General features: G+C 41.7%; 1 protein-coding gene across 1 annotated transcript in view; it reads left to right on the top strand.

Annotated features, from left to right (window-relative positions):
• Window positions 1-17,910, top strand: part of TTC7A (tetratricopeptide repeat domain 7A) — a 280,715-nt gene that overhangs the window by 37,456 nt on the left and 225,349 nt on the right. The window contains exons 5-7 of the mRNA XM_019516313.1: window positions 8,836-8,914; window positions 12,730-12,890; window positions 13,354-13,417. Of these exons, the coding sequence (XP_019371858.1) occupies window positions 8,836-8,914; window positions 12,730-12,890; window positions 13,354-13,417 (304 nt within the window). The remainder of the gene's footprint in view (window positions 1-8,835; window positions 8,915-12,729; window positions 12,891-13,353; window positions 13,418-17,910) is intronic.

Raw genomic sequence — 17,910 nt, 5'->3', positions numbered from 1 at the left:
TAAAGAGCAACGTCCAGCTGATAAGTCTGTGGGGGAGAGGGGGGAAGGGAAGGGACTATGGCAGGGTGCAAATTGAGGCCCCATGGTGAGAGAGGGAGTGGGGCTGGGGCTGCCCAGTCAGGGCGGGGCAGGATGTGGGACAGAGTTGTGAGCAGCTTGTCTTCAGGGGCATGGGATGGAGAGGGGGGTAGCTCCTGCCACTGTGTGCATCCCCAGGAGAGGCATGGTGGGGTACATGCCCCCTGGTTCTGTGCATGGAGTGGGTTGCTGCTGCAGTTTGGGGCTGGGGGCATCACTGGGCTCTTCCCGGTGAGGGGGGAGGGGGTTGGGGTGGGCAACAGTGCTGGGAGAGGCCACCCCAAACTTTGCTGTAGCCTGCTCCCCCTCCCCAGCCCATAGCTCACCTCCCAGTGGCCTCTGCCTGCTCGCTCTGAGCACAGCCCTGGCCCAGCTCTCCCCGCCAAGAAGAACTTGGTGTAGCCTCCGGCCCCAGCCTGCAGCGACAGCCCGCCATTGACCTGTACATTTCAATGTCTTTATCAGTAACTTGGATATGGGTGTGAAGTGTACTCTGTCCAAGTTTGTGGATGATGCTAAATTGTGGGGTGAAGTGCACACTGTGGAGGGTAGGGAACAATTGCAGACAGACCTGGACAGGTTAGAAAAGTGAGCAGAACACAATAGGATGCAGTTCAAATAGGACAAATGCAGAGTGCTGCACCTAGGGCATATATCCAGCACACCTACTGGCTGGGAAACAACCCTCTCAGCAGCACAGAAGCAGAAAGGGATCTCGGAGTCATAGTGGACTCCAAGATGAACGTGAGTCGTCAGTGTGACGAAATCATCACAAAGCTAACTGCACTTTGTCATGCATCAGCAGATGCATGACAAATAGATCCAAGGAGGTGATACTTCCCCTCTATGCGGCATTGGTCAGACCGCAGTTGGAGTACTGCATCCAGTTTTGGGTGCTGTACTTTAAGAAGGATGTGGATAACCTCGAGAGGATCCAGAGAAGGGCCACTCATAGTTAAGGGCTGGCGGGCCACACCCTATGAGGAGAGACTGAGGGACCCAGACGTCTTCAGCCTCCGCAAGAGAAGGCTGAGAGGTGATCTTGTGGCTGCCTACACATTCATTAGAGGGACGCAGCAAGGGATCAGAGATGCTGTATTCACCAGGGCGCCTCTTGGGGTAACAAGGAACAATGGTCACAAACTGACAGAGAGCAGATTTAGGCTAGATATCAGGAAAAACTTCTTCACGGTAAGGATGGCCAAAATTTGGAATGGGCTTCCAAGGGAGGTGGTGCTCTCCCCTACCTCAGGGGCCTTTAATAGAAGGCTGGATGGGCATCTGGCTGGGATCATCTGCCCCCAGCGCTCTTTCCTGCCCAGGCAGGGCGTTGGACTCGATCTGTTGAGGTCCCTTCCGACCCTAGCATCTATGAAACTAGGAACAGGGCTGGGAATGAGCAAGAATGAGTCTTTCTCTGTAGCCTTGTGGCTAAGATCTTTGCTACTAGGCTTGCTGCTGATTTTTCAGCCAATGACTGTATAAAAACAAACAGCTGAGGGGGGAGGCCCAGAATCTACCTCCCGTCTTCCAGGTATGTGCCTTAGCTGCAAAGTCAGGTTCTCTTGTTTGTTCTCCTCTTGGTCCCAGGGCTGGTGGAGAAACATGAATCTATGGAAATGAGAAGAAAGGCACACTCAGCTGTGAGACTAAAGAATTTGGAATGTATAAAATACAGTGGCTCAGCGTGACTTTAAAAAGTGTTGGCACTGAGGGGGACTTCACTTAATGAGCTCTACTATGTATCTATTCACTCTACCCTCATTTTTTAAGGGCAAAAAAAAAATGGTTCCCATTAGCATTTTGGCACTAGAGGTGGGTGTCAGAGCTTGCTTCAGCCTCTCCAAGTGCCTGGTTATTGCAGTACCTCCAGGCATGGTTCTCGTTTCCTCCAGGGAGAAAAACTGCCTTTTTTTTTTTTTAAGGGCCATACACACTTAAGCATGTGTGTGTTCCTATCAGCATGTTTGCCTAATATGGGCCATGCACTTTTAGTCATGCTCAGTGTTGGCTACATTTAATCAGCTTCATACTATTGCTTTCTTACTGAACACATGTTGCTTTTAGCAAGTGTTCAAAGATAGACAGTGTATTTTCATGAAGTTTCCCTGTATGTGAATGTAAAATGAAGGGCTTTTTCTTGTTGCTGATTAGGGAAGGGAAACTTAGTTTCATTTAAATATGGAATGTAATGGAAAATTTTGCTTCTGGATCTTTTTAGGCAGCTTTGAAAATCTCAGTTTTTCTCTCTAGCCAAATCTACCTGCATGCCTTTTTTTAAGTGGTGAGGAGTTGACCAGTTTCAGTGTGAATAGGGCATAATGATGCTTGTTTCGTCTTGGAGATTTTCAGGGTAATTTTGCTCTCCCTGGCCTCATCCAGATAAGTGCAGACGTTTGGTTCCCCAGGGACAAGTATCAGCAACGCACCTTGCACTACTTGTCCCTAGGGAACACCTGTGCCACTTTGGCACATGACAAGTTATCCTGGGCACAGCAGGGGACGCTGGGGCCAGTACTGTGCAGGCCCTAGCAGCCTTTCCTGGAGGCCTCCCAGGACTGCAGCTGCCGTGATCCTGCTGGGTGGAGGCTGACTGGCAGCTGGAGCACAGCTCCATGTGGCCTGGCTCCACTTTTCAGCCGCATACACTGCCTGTGCGTGTTCTGCTCCTTTTTTTTGTGTGTGTGTGTTTTTTAAACCCCTAGATATCCAGGAGTCAAAAAACCCCCCCCAAAAAAAGAAAACTGGAGCAGAGCATACACGGGCAATGCACACTTGGAGCGCGGAGAACAGCTGACCGTGTAGTAAGTGGCACTGCAGGCGTGTTTGCAGCACCACGTACCACATGGCCTCACTTGTCTGGATGCACCCCCTATGCCCTTTTTTAGACTACTGTTTAGTAACTGGCTAGTGTCTAAAACTAGGACTCAAAAGATCTGGGATCAGTCCTTGCTTTTACTGCATCCTTAGGCAGGTTACTTAATCTTCTCTACCTCTACTTCCCTTCTGTAAAATGGGAATAGTAACAGTTCCCTGTATCACAGTGGAGTTATGAGGGGAAATAATTCAAAGCGCTTCACATACATTTCCACATCCCCTTCCAGCTGAAGATGCCAAAATATTGGGTTTGACTTTGTATTGGAAACTGTTTTCAAACATGGCTGAAAGGAAACTTGGTTACAGAGTTTACAATCACACTGTCACAGCATTCACAATATTGGTAGTTGACTACACCAGGGAAGCAATCTGTGTGGCCTTGTCTGTGCTCTGGATTTTGTGAAGTTCTGCCACTGTTTTGTCATGCCTTTAGCTCCCCTGGTTAGCTTCTGAGTGGTGACTGGTCACTGACATGATTATCACCAGTGCCTGTCTTGAATGGGTTTAGATAACACAGCAATAAAAGTGATCTTATCACTAGCGTAGTTCTTTGGACAGGAGAACTAATGAAAATCTTGGCTTGTGAGCTCAATTTACAAGGATTTAATCTAAAACAGTTTCAGCAGAGATTTTCAAAATTAAAGTGATTTGGGGATTGGAGAACCAAACCCCTTGTATGGCCTTTGAATGTTTCAGGACTTTGTTCTGTGAAAAGGAGCTACATGATCAACCCCAGAGTGTACACAGAGTTTTGGTGGGAGTTTTACCATTGACTTGAATAAAAGCAGGATTAGAGCCACAGAATTTGCTTTTGATAATCCCACCCTAAGATACTAATGAAAACCACTGTCCCTGCCTTTCCATAATTCACTTATATATCTTTGCATCTGCATTTACAGGAGTGTGAAGTGTTGCCTTAGCAATCTGTTTGGTAAACAGAAAGGACAGGGAGGGCCAAAACTAGAGAAAACTGACAGAAATGGAACAAAGATGAAAGTTACTTTGAAGCCATAGCAGTAGTCTCATACTGCAGCCAGATGTAATTCCAAAAGGCACCAGCTGCACGCTATGAGCAGGTACAACTATAATTGGGAAGGGTGACAGTGCCAGCTCTTTTTCTGTAATACATTCATCTCAAGGTGAACTTTACCATCTGTTAGAGATGATGACTGTCATGGGCAGCTAGTGAATTAAAGGTAACAATGAGATCCTGATAACTTACTGTCATCACATCTCTTATGGCATTTTTGTTGCAGGATGGGTGTTAATGTAGAGCAGACATTTTGGCCAGATTCCAGTTCAGTTCATTATGTCTTAACTCTTGTAAATTCTCTTATTTTACTAGTGTAGAGAATCTGCATTTCAAATCCTTGTATTCAGTGTGCATTTCTAAATAATTGAGAGCTTAAATATTTTCCAAGTATGTTTATAAAGTGCTTTGAGCTCTGTTTGCTTGAAGTGCACCATATGTGTTCAGTTGCTTTATCACTAAACTAGAATGATACATTTTAATACATAGCTAGACTGTTGTGTTATTAAAGACTGCTTCACTGGCATCAGAGTTAAACCATAAGGCACCCCTAATTTGCCCACTCTCCTCTTTCTTAATGTTCACAAATGTACCTCAGAATATTATTTAATACAGCTATGTAAAGGACCTTTTGGAGTAAAATACTGCCATCATTTTCGCTAAACTCTAGCGATCTTGTTAATGCCCATATTACGGGATCATAAGGAATCTTCATCTCTGTTATTTGTTTTCAGTCAAAAATAACACTATTGATGTGTGTCTCTCTTTGGTAAGTTATTTTAGGTTTTGCTTTGGGAAAATGTCATAAGCCTCTCTTGCATGTGAATAGGCTAAGTGTCATCAGTGGGACTACCTGCATGCTTAAAATTCAGTGTGTGCTCAGATGCTTTCTTACTCTGGAACTGGAAACTAAAGGCAAACCCTGCAGTGAAATTTGCTTGCTGCATTTTTTGATGCTGGGTCTTAGCATTATTTGATGCAAATTTGAAAACAAAAAGAAGCCAAACTATATCATCGCTCATCCAGAATTCTTGCTGTTGTCATAGAGGTGCACAGAATATATGCCAGGTTTTTCAGGTGCCCCATTTCCACAGTTGGAGCTATTTTATCAAAAGTTCTCAACTCTTTTTCGGGCACCTAGGTGAAATGGTTAGATTTCACAAAGCACTCCTGGCCATATCTGGGTTCTGAGCTCTCTTGAAAATCTGGCCCCTTCATGGGTACCTCCATATAAGCTATTAAGTGTCAAGTAATTCTATTCATCCTTTTGTTCAGTTTGATAAGTCTTTCTATGGGTTGAAAAATAAAGTCCCTGTCTTCATGCTTTATTATTTAAAGAATGGGATTAAAACAATTTCTTGTCAGCACAAGCTGTTTTTTTGCACATGTATTCTTTAGTGTGTTCCTTGTCGCCAATAAGTGTGTATGAACTGTGGTATTATTGGCACAACAAACCATAACTAATCCTCTTTCCAACCCTATTTAATTTAAATTAGTGGCACTTAAGAGCAAAAGTTTTTATCGTAACAAAAATGAGTACTTACTTGAAAATACTGGACAAACATTCCCCAATATAACTATTCTTTCAGGCCTGCTGGCAGCAGAGGAGGCTTGGATATTTTTGCAGAGAGGGGTAATTAGCCATGTTAATCTGAAGTCAGGCAGAAAGCAGGACACAGTGGCACTTTAAAGACTAAAATTCAAGTAGTCTCAGTAGTCACCTTGATTTGGGTGTTTCCCTGCTTAACTTTTTTGAGCATCTATTCCTGAGGACAGTTGAAAATGACCACTTAGATGCCACTCAAAGGAGAGACACCTAACTAGTTAGTCTTTAAGGGGCCGCCTTGCCTTGCTTGCTTTTTTGCATCGCATAGACTATATCTGCAATGCACAATGCAGTGTTCTGTAGGCTGGAAGCAGAGTAAATTAGCCCAGGCAGAGTGCCATGCTAACATGGCTTTATTGCTTATGGTAACCAAGCCAGCTCATTCAGAACTAAATCAGGAATCTGTATAGTGCAGAACTAAATCAGGGGTCTGCATGGCACTGTATGGTGCAGTGTAGACATAACTTTAGAGGAGTAATCAGGAAGTTGACTTCATGGTTTGGATTTCCACTATATAGCAATAAATACTCCAACCTTATAAACAGTGCTGCAGCTTGCAGTGGGACTGCTAACTTGTCAAAAGATCATAGACTCATAGAAAATGAGGTTGGAAGGGACCTCAGGAGGTCACCTGGTCCAACCCCCTGCTCAAAGCAGGATCATCCCCAACTATATCATCCCAGCCAAGGTATTGTTTAGTCAGGTCTTGAAAGGATGGAGATTCTACAACCTCTCAGAGTAACCTGTTCTAGTGTTTTACTACCCTCCTAGTGAGAAAATTCTTCCTGACATCTAACCAAAACTTCCCTTGCTGCAACTTGAGACTGTTGCTCCTTGTTCTGTTATCACTGAGAACCATCTAGCTCCATCCTCTTTGGAACCACCCTTCAGGTAACTGAAGGCACTTATTAAATCCCCCCTCATTCTTCCCTTCTTCAGACTAATTAAGCCCTGTTCCCTCAGCCTCTCCAAGGGCACACTATTGGCCCAATATTCAGCTTATTGTCCACTGCAATCCTCAGGTCCTTTTCTGCAGAGCTGCTGCTTAGGCAATTGTTCCCCAGGCTGTATTGATCTATTGGATTGCTTCGTCTTAAATGCAGGACTTTGCATTTCACCTTTTTTAACTTCATAAAAATTCTTGTGATCCAATCCTTCAACTTGTCGAGGTCGCTCTGAATCCTACCCCTACCTTCCAGTGTATGTATTGTTCCCCCAAGCTTGGTGTCATTGGTAAACTTACTGAGGGTGCACCCCATCACATCTTCCAAATTATTGGTGAAGATATTGAACAAAATGAACCCCTGGGGTACTCCTCTTGATACTAGACATCGAACCATTGATTACTACCCTTTGAGCCTGATGATACAGCCAGTTCTCTGTCCACTTTCCAGTCCATTAACTTAACCCATACTTCCTTAGCTTGCTTGTGAGAATGTTGAGGGAGACCATATGAAAAGCCTTGCTGAAGTCAAGGTACATCACATCCACTGCTCTCCCTGCATCCACAGAGCCAGTTTTCTCATTGTAGAAGGCAATAAGGTAGGCAACTACACAAATTCTTGTAAGTTTTTGTTTCAGGCTTAAGGTCCAACATAGAAACTTTTTCAAGCCTCCTGTCCTTGATGCATACAAATTATATTTTCTGCTTAAAATATTTCACTTTGTTTGCTATATGTTAAGCAAGTTATTTACTATGATATTTTTACAAATTGTTTCTGAACTGTGCGCTATTTTTTCTATCGTATTTATTCATAGTTGTTTGTATGAATAATTATTTTCCTGTAGATTGTGCATGAATAGATAATTATGAGATTATGTATTAAATTATGTATTTATAATTTTGGAATATGTTAATTAGTTATGATTGGACCTTAAGTCGCATGGTGTTTTCCAATTTCCCACTGGATGAATGCAACTTTTAGCGTGAAGTGTCCAGTGTGAATATTCCTGAGAGCCAATTTACAACTAATATTCAACAGTATGCTTCAGTAGTTAAATTTTTACCTTTTCTTATGTTTTTGCCATCAAACAAGAAGCAAAGTTTGGGTTTTCTTGCTGATCTTTCTTTCTTTTTGGCCAGCTGATCATTGGGAATGGTATTTAGATAACCTTTTAGGCCCATAGTGGCCTCTTTTTTTCTAACATCTCTTCCCAACAGTACAGTTGGTCCAGTAAAATATATCACTAAAAATACCTTACTTCTAGCATGTTTCCTGGACCATCACAGCTAGAACAGCCCGCTCCAACTCTCCTCTGCCATTAGATGTCCTTGATAGAATGTTTGTGCAATATAACATTAAAGGGGCTTGAACACAAATGGAAGCAAGATGGCCTGAATCAGATACCGAATCAGATATTTATAGAAAATCTCTTAATGTGCATGACCAGTTCCACTTTTCTTTTTTAGCTTTTAGGAAATTTAGAATTTTCTGTATGGGAAAATATATAAACAAGTTCAGATGTGAATTTTACTGATGCTGTTATAAGTGCACTGCTTACGTGGACGCTGCTATTCTTTCAAATTTAGTTTATGCCATTTTGGAATGTTATACAGCCCTGCTTTAAAACTGGCATCCTTTTGGGTGCATATGCATGAAGTCGGGTGTGCAGTTCCTGCTGGTGCAGCATCCAGGGCATATGCTTTTGACTGCTGAGGAGCCAGACAGGTTTGGTATAAAGTAAACCCAAATAAAACTGCTCTTAATTTGGAAAAAGCGTGTTCATGCAAGGAGTTATACCAGGATACAACTGGAGTGGATCATTGTCCTATGCCAGTCTAATTATAGTATAATGGTATATTACCTAATTCTTTCCACATTTTCAATAATAAGATGTTTAATCACAACCAAACCGGAGTCATCATCTATGAACATCACGCGTGCTCAGTTTTAATCCAAATGAGTATGTTATGTACATGCAATGAGGAGATTCAGACACTTTGAAGGAGCAGCATCTGCTTTATCAATGTGATCTATGAACAGCTTCCAAATGTCCCCTCTGTTCTTCAAATGTGAACGTGATCTTCTCCTCCAGATGGCTTCCTGTGAGACATGCTACTGATTGTGCCTCACTCAGTTTGTCATTGCCCTTCCAACATCGAGTAGCTTGCTTCTTTGCCATTCACTCAACGTTAGAGCAGTTATCTTTTTTTTTAGGGTTTTTCTTGCACAATTTCTTGCACAATATTTGCATATCATAAAAATAGTCTGTTTTAATCCTGCTGCTTTTGCCTTCCTCTTAGAAATATCGTGAAAGGAATGCGGGATCTGCGAGAAGTCTTACGGACTGTGGAAACGAAAGCTACTCAGAGCTTCAGAATGGTAAGGGAAATTTATGGAAGGGCTCGGGAGTTGGGAAGGAAGCTTAATTTGCTGAGGAGGTATTTTCTTTATTGCTTAACCATTGCAGTGGGACAAGAATGTGATTTCCACCTCCTCCCCACCTCTTTGACTACTGCATTTGTTGGACATGTGGGTGGCATGTTTAACTCAAATACAAACCCAGTGTATAAACTGGAACCATTCCACCAGGGCACAAGGGTGGTTCTTTTATGAAAACATTGTTCTGCTAAGTGTATTTTTTAAGACTTTTATTTTAAACCTATTTTGCGTCCACAGATAATGGTGTTTGTGTAACCAAATATATCACCCATTTTTAACATTGCCGAATCCAGCTGATAATGTTTTTCCTTTCTGTTTCTTACACTTGGACATGCATATTATTGACACACAACAGTTGTAACCTCTTCTGTGTCCTGGAACAAACAGTGCTTTTAGATTTAAATTGGTACATTTTTTTTTCCTTCTGTAAAGCTCTCTTCTAAGTAACGATATTTTGTGCGTTCTCATTTCACGGGCCGCCTACAAATGGACATACATTCATGTTACTGAATAGCTGAACGTTTGTGGATATGCCATCAGGTTTTTATTCTTTGGGTTATATTTGTGCTTCAGTCATTAAATACTCAATATTAAAAAATGAAAAAAATTAAATAATGGAAAATTTTAATGTTGTGTCTCTAACTAATGGTCTCTAACCTAGTCCCAAAATGCATCTGTCCCATTATTCTTATATGGATCCTTATCTCTGTGATGCCTGGTAGTTACCTAAGTATATTGCTTAGGATGGATCAGTTATTAATATGACAGCTATTGTTTGTTTTGTTGATCACCGATAAATATCTAGAAACTTGTAAAGTCTAGGTCATGTAATGTTACTAGGGACTGGTTGGCTACATTAGCCTTAAGTTGACTTAGCTTTGTGAGACTATGTATTTGATTCAAAATGAGTCCAGGGGAGAGAGTGGGTAGAGAGGGAAAGGGGGTGTGGGGGAGGGCTGTGCTTTTCACATATTAGCTTAGGCACAGGAAGTGCCAAGGTTCAAAGGACAACTTCATCTGAAGGTGCCTCTACAAAGTCAGGGCTCAGGAGAATGAGCATCTGTGCATATATGCCTTCCTGAGTCTATCAGATCCGTCACCTAACTGTATTGTTCTGGGACTTCCCCATCCAGGCTGTGGTGGCCTTTCAGGTTGTCTCATGATTGCCATGTGCATTTTAAGTTTTGTTGCTACTTTGGATGCACTTGGGAGCTTATGCCGGGAATTGAAATGGGTATCTTTTTAAAAAAATATATACTACGTGCTGGCATGATCCAGTTGCATCCTAGATGGAGATCAGCATTCTGGAGATTTTATTGTCCACCCATTATGTCATTTCTTAAGGCCTAGTGAGTATAAACAGCCATCTGCTGTTTCTAAAATGTGAATGGTGTTTGGCTTCTTCCTTCTCTGTGCTCATGGGAAGAGCTGTGCCACATGGGTGGGATACATTTCCAAGGGAAGATGAAGAGGTATTTGTCCCACAGCTCTCCCTACAGTTTTGTTTAACTGCAGTTTGGTTTTAAATGTGTGGTAGACCAAGGGGAGTAGGAGGCAAGGCAGGAGTATACTTAATGAAGCTAGTTTTCCAATCACTAAAATGAAATGTGAGCATATTTTTACTTAGGTTGATAGTGCACTCTAAGTAAAATAAACCTTAAAATAAAAAAGAAAGAAAGAAAGAAAAAAAAAAAGAAGCCAAAGGCAGTAATAATGTAAATCAGAGACTTATAATTTGTTTGGTCTTATTCAAAACAAAAGTGAAATTGATTTACTGTGCCTCTTCTGTACCATACATTAAAATCAAAGCAGACTGAAAGCATTTGGGGCTAGTTTTTTGGAGCGTTTTATCCCAAAACATAATTATAGTTCCACATAGTGTGGAAGAGATCTTTCTGCTACGTGTACAGTTTCCCCACCCCCCTCCAGGGCTTTGGGGGAAAAATGTAGAGGAGTTGAAGCCTTCAGGTGAAATTACATGCTGGTATTTTAAAATGATATTGGCTAATGCCACAGTACTGTAGACTATTTTGCTTGTGTTTACATGCTTTAAAAAGTGTAGAGGAATCTAGTTACTAGCAGAGCACTTTCTGTTGTTTGTTAGGAGTGCATGGAGGTATAAAGGTTTCCAAGGAATTGTATGCAGTAATATTTCTTTGCAGCAATGTCAGCCGTTTAAACCAGTTGGCCATGGGTATAGAAATGAAACGTATCTTTCCAGTATTCCAGAAACACTATGTTACTGCTATGGCATCTGAACTTAACAGTATGATTTCTTGTATGAGATGTTGAATGAGGAAACAAACTAATTCCATAGCCTTTACTTTTTGTTTTACTGGGAGTCTGTTAATAGGAACTTTCCATAGTTAGAAATAAACATGATTGAGGTCAGAGGTTTCATTCCCAATGTTTTTTACTTTATAGTATGTGGGGAGGAGCAACTAGGATTGCTATGTTACCATATAGGTATATATTTACATTTACATATGAACTATAATATGAAATCAGGTCTTATTCTTCCACACAATTTTGCAGATAATTTGTGTGCCTGTTTGCCATATATGTATAAACTGGTCTGAGAGAAAGGGAGAAAGACTGGAAAAAAGGTGTGCGTGTAGTATATACTGATTCTTGCTTTCTCTATAAATAGAATTAAAAAAGTGAGACACACAACATTCTACACATAATACATAATGTGGAGCAGCAAGGGCTGGTTTTGTTAGTATACTTCATATATAAATATACACGTAGTTTTAGCTGTAAAAATTCCATGCATTTCAATGCCCAAAATACTAGAAGTACCGTAAGTGTATTATATAGGCATCCTAAGCAAAAATCAATGGGATGCATTGGATACACTTCAACAATGGAAATACCAAAGCTAATGTTGCTATAGACACTTTCATTTGTTTGTATTGTACCTCTTGGGCCAGGTTCTGATATACCCTTATGTTGTAGATGTTGGGGTAGGAGGTGAGAGGTGTAAGGACCTTTGTACTAGACAAGGAAGACCATGTCAGGTTTCTGCCCTGGTTCAAAATTATTCTGAAGTTATTGAAGAAAAAAAAAAGAATGATGATACTGAAATTTCTTGCCTCTCTCTTGTGGTCTTCTGTACCTCTCCAGTAGCTGAAGGCGTGGTCCTTTAATTTTAGATGCATGTATGTTCCCCCCTGAGCTGAGACGAGTGGATACAGTTTCAGCTGGATAAAGCTGAAGGTGGTTAGAGTGCAACTGCATCCTAACATGGTAATAGCCGCAGAACAGATGGAGCCTTGGGTATCATTAAGGGGACTGCTTCTCAGTCATGAGAATTAACATATCCCTTTCTTCTCCTCACAACTGAAACAAAAATATCCTGGAATTGGTGTGTACACACACTACCCTTCTAATCAGGGTTTAGTGAGTGGCTGAATGCACTACCATTTTCCACCATTGATTCAATGATGCAATCCTAGGACATCCATTCAGATGCAATTCATGAGGTCCCAGATAAACTGTTAGTACTTTTTATCTTGTGAACTGTTTCCAGATTTATTCCAGGACAACAGACAGATGTCTGAATGACTGCATTTTGTCCTGGGATAAAAAATATAGCTGTTTGTAGCTTTGGTGTTTTGGGTGCTCAGCCCTATGAAAACTGAGTCCTTAATGTTTCTGGTACCAAAATTGTCCCATGATGTGAGATGGAGGTGTCATTCTTCTGTGTGAAAAAGTCCTTCTGATATTTCCTTGTGTTTTCTATTGGTCTTTAGACTGCAGCCAAACAGTTAGCTGAAGTACTTCTCCACTCATTGAGTGAGGACTGCTACTGGAGCCCCTTGTCTGAGCCTCTGCCAGAGTTCATGAACAAGGAAGATGACTCTTATGTTAGCAATCTTCTATGTCGAAGACCTCAGCTCTATACAGGAGACAAGTAAGTATAGCTCCTTTGTTTTGGTTTCTATGTGAAAAGGAAAAGTGTGTCTGAAGTTTACCTTGGCACTTCCTATTAACTTATTGGCTCATATAGTTCTGTTGCATGTGGGATTATTTGTTTTGTTTTTTGTTTAGCTCTTTAAAAGCTTCTAATCAAAAGGCCTTTTGACAAAACCTAAACTTCCCAAATCCAGACTATTAAATTTTCTCATGAAGGAAGATTCTGCCCAAATAGCTGCCTTATTTGCAGGATGGGATTCATGTAATGCTGGGTCAAAATAGTTTGCTTTAGATGCACTCTCTAGAGCTTTTAATTGTGTGCTTCTGGAAAAGGAGGTTTTGTATAGCAAATGAATCATGCATGAGGTGTTTCAAGTTACTGGTCCTCTTGTGACATTAAAATAGAGACTGATGGGCTAATTTGTAGCCTTGCTTATAAAAATGTGTTTTTTCTCTTTCAGCCTGTACTGCCCTCAAGACAACATAGAAGAGGCTCTTCTTCTCCTCTTAATCAGTGAATCCATGGTAAGCCAAAAATAAGTATCTAATAGGAATAGCAATGGGAAGTAACTAGAATTCCACATCAAGTATTTAGAAAGGTTTCTGTAAAGCTCAAAGTCCACATGGACTTTCCTAGATACAGAATCTTTCTTGGATACAGATTGAGATTCCTATGGAATCTTTTGTAGATAACATAATATTTCCAGCTGTCTCTTGATGTTTCCACAGCTCCTGTTGTTGTTTATTAAGGGGAAGTTCAGGGAAGTGCTAAGAATCCTTCAGTAAAAGCATGATTTGCCCATATTGTAGTTTGAAAATAGCTTTCCAACAGTTACATTATTTTAAAACTCAGTTTGCAGGGCATTCTGATATATGGAAAATAAACATTCTTTTGTCTAAAAACTTAAATACATTGTTTTTAATAGCTGTTTCTGAACAAAAGAAGACTTATTTTGCAGGCAGCAAAGGGTGCACAGCTCAGTTCCATGAGGGATTTGCCATGCTTCTACACATGGGGAATACATGCTAAAAAATGTACGCCTTACCAAAAAAGGGGAAAGAAAGATAATGGGGCAGCCCTGTTTGATGCATAGATTATTTTTGCAGGTTTCCCTTAGCTGTTTATTAGCTATGCTAATAAAATGAATATTTTTCTTTAACAGTAGTTGCAATGATGTCTAATAGCTGTTAGTTCCAGAGTCATTTCTTCAAGAAATACAGTGCAACAGCTTTAACTTTTAAAACAGCCCTTTTTGCAAGAGGAGAATGTTTACAAACAAGCATTACCGAATTGAGGGCTGAAAAGTGTCAAAAGTATGCCCAAAAGTTTGTGTTCATTTGTTTTCATTTTAAGTACTTGGGAAGAGAAGGCAATACTTACTTGCCACTGCAGGTTTTACCGAGTCATAGCTGTGAACACGTATAGGGCTTCAGGGCCCAATCCTGCATAGCACAGAGTCCTTTGACCAAATATAGCCAAGGCCTTCAATGCACATTTGTCTTTAAACATATTTAAACATTTCATTGTCTTTTTAGAATTTATCATGTACTTAAGTGCTTGGTTGGATTGAGGGAGAGAGTTCTGTGCTTTTCTGGATTTAGCTCTGTGGATGTCCACACGTGCAGGGCTGTGCACTTGCAGCAGCTTAAATAGCAGTGGGACAAATTGTACTGGAGATTTGTACCTCAGCACACGTACCTGAATGTGCACTTTGATGTGGGGCAAATTGTGCCACTTGGGGCAAACTAACCTTGGATCTTCAGCCAGGGGAGCACTAGAGGCTGGGGCCAGTGTCTGTCCTGGCTCCAGCAGTATAAAAAGCTGCTCTGGCAAGCAGCACAGGGCTACTTGCCCTCAGGAGCTTCTGAGGCCCAGCCAGTTGGTCTCTGGGGACACAAGCCCCTTGTGCCAACTGGACTGTTGTAGCTGCTCTGACCCAGAGTGGCCCCTGCACCCTCTACACACTCCAGCAGTATGACGGGAGGGGGTGCTGCCTGGCTGTGACCTGCTGCCACCTGTGACAGCATCTGTACCCTTGGACTTGTGGCCCTATGGCTGCGCGCCTGCCAGCCCCGGATGGGGACCGCATGGGTGCCTGGGCTGTGGTATGGGTACTGCAGCAGAGCCACCTGCATTTTTGGGTCAGCTGCCAGTGGGCCATGGCTATACAGTTCGCCTTTGGGGCACTTGTCATGTCTTCTGGTGCCCCCAGCCATCTGGGCAGCTATCGCCTGGAAGATGTGCTCATTGTGGTGGCCCACTTTGAACTGTCGAAGCGTGTCCTCCTGGCCCCAAATGGCCTAGAGGTCAGTCACCTTATCTGCCCTCCAGCTGGGTCCCCAGTGCTGGCCCTAGGCAGGCTCCTCTGCCTGTGTCCCACCCTTTGCCTCACTAGGAGAGATTCTGATGATCCCTGTTTAAAAATTTCAAATTCTTTTCTTTAAAAAACCCAAAATCTCTCTTTAAAATGCACAAAAACTATGTTTTCCCTAGATTAAAATTAAATGCTACTATATATTAAGATAAATCAGTTGGGCAATGTTTTATTGATATATGTACAATTTTAAAGCAGTTTGGAAGCCTACCAGTGCCTTTCTCATCATCATAAAATTAATTATAAATATCTATGCACTTTGGCATTTACTTTTGGGTTTTTATATCATAGAAAAATCAGAGCTGCCTTTGCCCGCTTTGCTCACCAGGATGTGGGGACAGCTGCAACTGGAACTGCAGCTACTTTGTGGAGCTGAGCAGCACTGATATGTTGGTGCCCTTCCCCTGCCTATGCCCTTGCTCCTCACTCCCAACCCACAGCCCCACCTGTGCCCCTCACTCCAGAACCTCAGCCCCTGCCTGCCCCCCACTCAGTCCCTTCTGGTAGGAGACATACAATTGAATTGCTACTAAACAGGTTTAATTATTTTTTTTATTCTTACATGTTGTGTAATTAACTTGTGGAACTCATTGCCACAAAATATTGTAGAGGCTGATAATGTAATTGGGTTCAAAAGAAGACTGGACAGATACATGCAGGATAGGTCCATCAGTGGGTATTATGTAGAATAGGTAGGACTGCTTTGTCCAAAATAGGACTTTTAGGGTTCCTGAATGCTGGAAACTGTAAGAGAACAGATCAGAAAGACAAGTAAGTTTGGACGGGCCCTGTATAAATACTTTCTCCTGATATCCACTCTCTCCACTTAGATACAAGATGCTGGATCTGTGGTCTGACACAATGTGGCACTTCTTATGTTAATACAGATGGGTCTGTTCAGCTATGGCAGGTTATTCTTTATGGCAAACACCCTTGCTGTTCCAGCCTTGAGTAGCTTTTGACTAAAGCCTGCCAATTGCAATGCTTAACTGCCAGGATTGTTTCATTTGTAACTTCAGCCACATGAGGAGAAAATGAGTCTGTATTGTCTTAGATCCTGGCAAATAGCATTTTTCTTGTCCTTCAGTCTGTCTTGTTTAAATATTTAAGCAATGTATTTATTTGGTACCCAAAGTGTGCTTTGATACCCTGTCACTGAGAAGATGCAGTGCAATGTACACAGGCTTCTTGCAGATAGAGGAGAGGGGGAGAAGTTAGGAGGAGAAAGTTCCTTTTTCATTCAGATTATAAACTCTCTGATCTCCTTCATTTCCATAATCATCAGATGTTCCCCGTACCTCTCTACAACCCCCTGAAAAAAACTACTGTAAAAGCGGCTAGTTCCTACCATTTAAGAATCAGGCCTCAGGCTCCCCAAAGTCAGAAGATTGGCCCAAAAATCCTGGAGCCCACTCTTTCATTAGCTTTCTGCCTTTGATCCTTTAAGGTTCTATTGCTTCACAACTGCAAGACCTACAAACTTTTTTAAAAAATGGAAGTTCAGTTTCTCGTTTAGTCAGTGTAATCCATGAACTTGGTCTTTTAGCAAAGCATCATATACAGTGAAGATTCACAGTTGATTCAAGAGTTTGCTTTCATTAGAAGGAGTCAGCAGGGTCTGGGAGGGAAAAGTAGTTACTACTCCTGCTCTCACTAAGTTTTTGGCCAACTTTTTATGGGACAGCACTGCAGAAGTGATTTTTGGGGAGGTCCTAGCTTATGTGATCTATAGGGCTGGGGAGAGATCTAGGTACTCTAGAGTGTGGATCTGCTTAGGGGAGAGGAAGTAACATAATTGGTCAAATAATGCATAATGCATCATGCATTATATGCATATCATATAACAGGTTCCATAGCCATGTTGTGGGAGAAATGGTATGAGATGTAATATTTGTCCCTTTAAGTCTCATGAACATCACTTTGTCATTTAGTTTGCTCTGGGTTTTGCTGTTGTGTGAAAGAAAACAAATGACAAATTAGTGAAAGCTTAAACTCCAATAATGGAAAAAGTTTCCTAGGAAAGGAAAAAAATGGCTGTAATCTGGTGCTTAATGCACATGCTAATATCCATGGAAATTTTTTTCCCTGTACTTTTCCCATTCAACTCCCATCCCTAGTGAAGTAAATGTATGACATGTAGTATTCATTTTGGGTCTCCCCTTTGATTGGAAAGATATAATGGTAACCACTGTGGATATTGCATATTCCTCCTCTTGGAGAGAATTTTCTTAGAAAATATTCATGATACATTTCTGCATGCCAGTGAACTACATGTGTAGGGCTTCTAGATCCCCTACTGCATTAGTTTCTTTCGGTATTTACAGAAGTAACTCTTTAAGATTAAGCAAAAGTATACAATCAAGGTGACTCAGTGGGGGCAATCCAGGCCAACATACAGCTTGAATTTCTTTGTTTTCCCTCTCACCTGTCATTGTAATATGTCATAGATTCATAGATTCATAGATTCATAGATTAAGGGTCGGAAGGGACCTAGTAGATCTTCTAGCCCGACCCCCCGCCAGGGCGGGAGAACAACAAAAACCCCAAAAAGAGAAATGGGACTCAAACGAGTCCAGCTAGGTGGGCATCCAGCCTCTTCTTAAAGACCCCCAGGGTAGGGGCCAGCACCACTTCCCTTGGAAG

Source organism: Gavialis gangeticus, unplaced genomic scaffold, assembly GCF_001723915.1.
Source record: "Gavialis gangeticus isolate Ggan-Ray unplaced genomic scaffold, GavGan_comp1, whole genome shotgun sequence".
NCBI lineage: Eukaryota > Metazoa > Chordata > Crocodylia > Gavialidae > Gavialis > Gavialis gangeticus.
The sequence above is the reverse complement of the archived record's forward strand: the minus strand, read 5'-3'. Positions and strand labels throughout refer to the sequence as shown.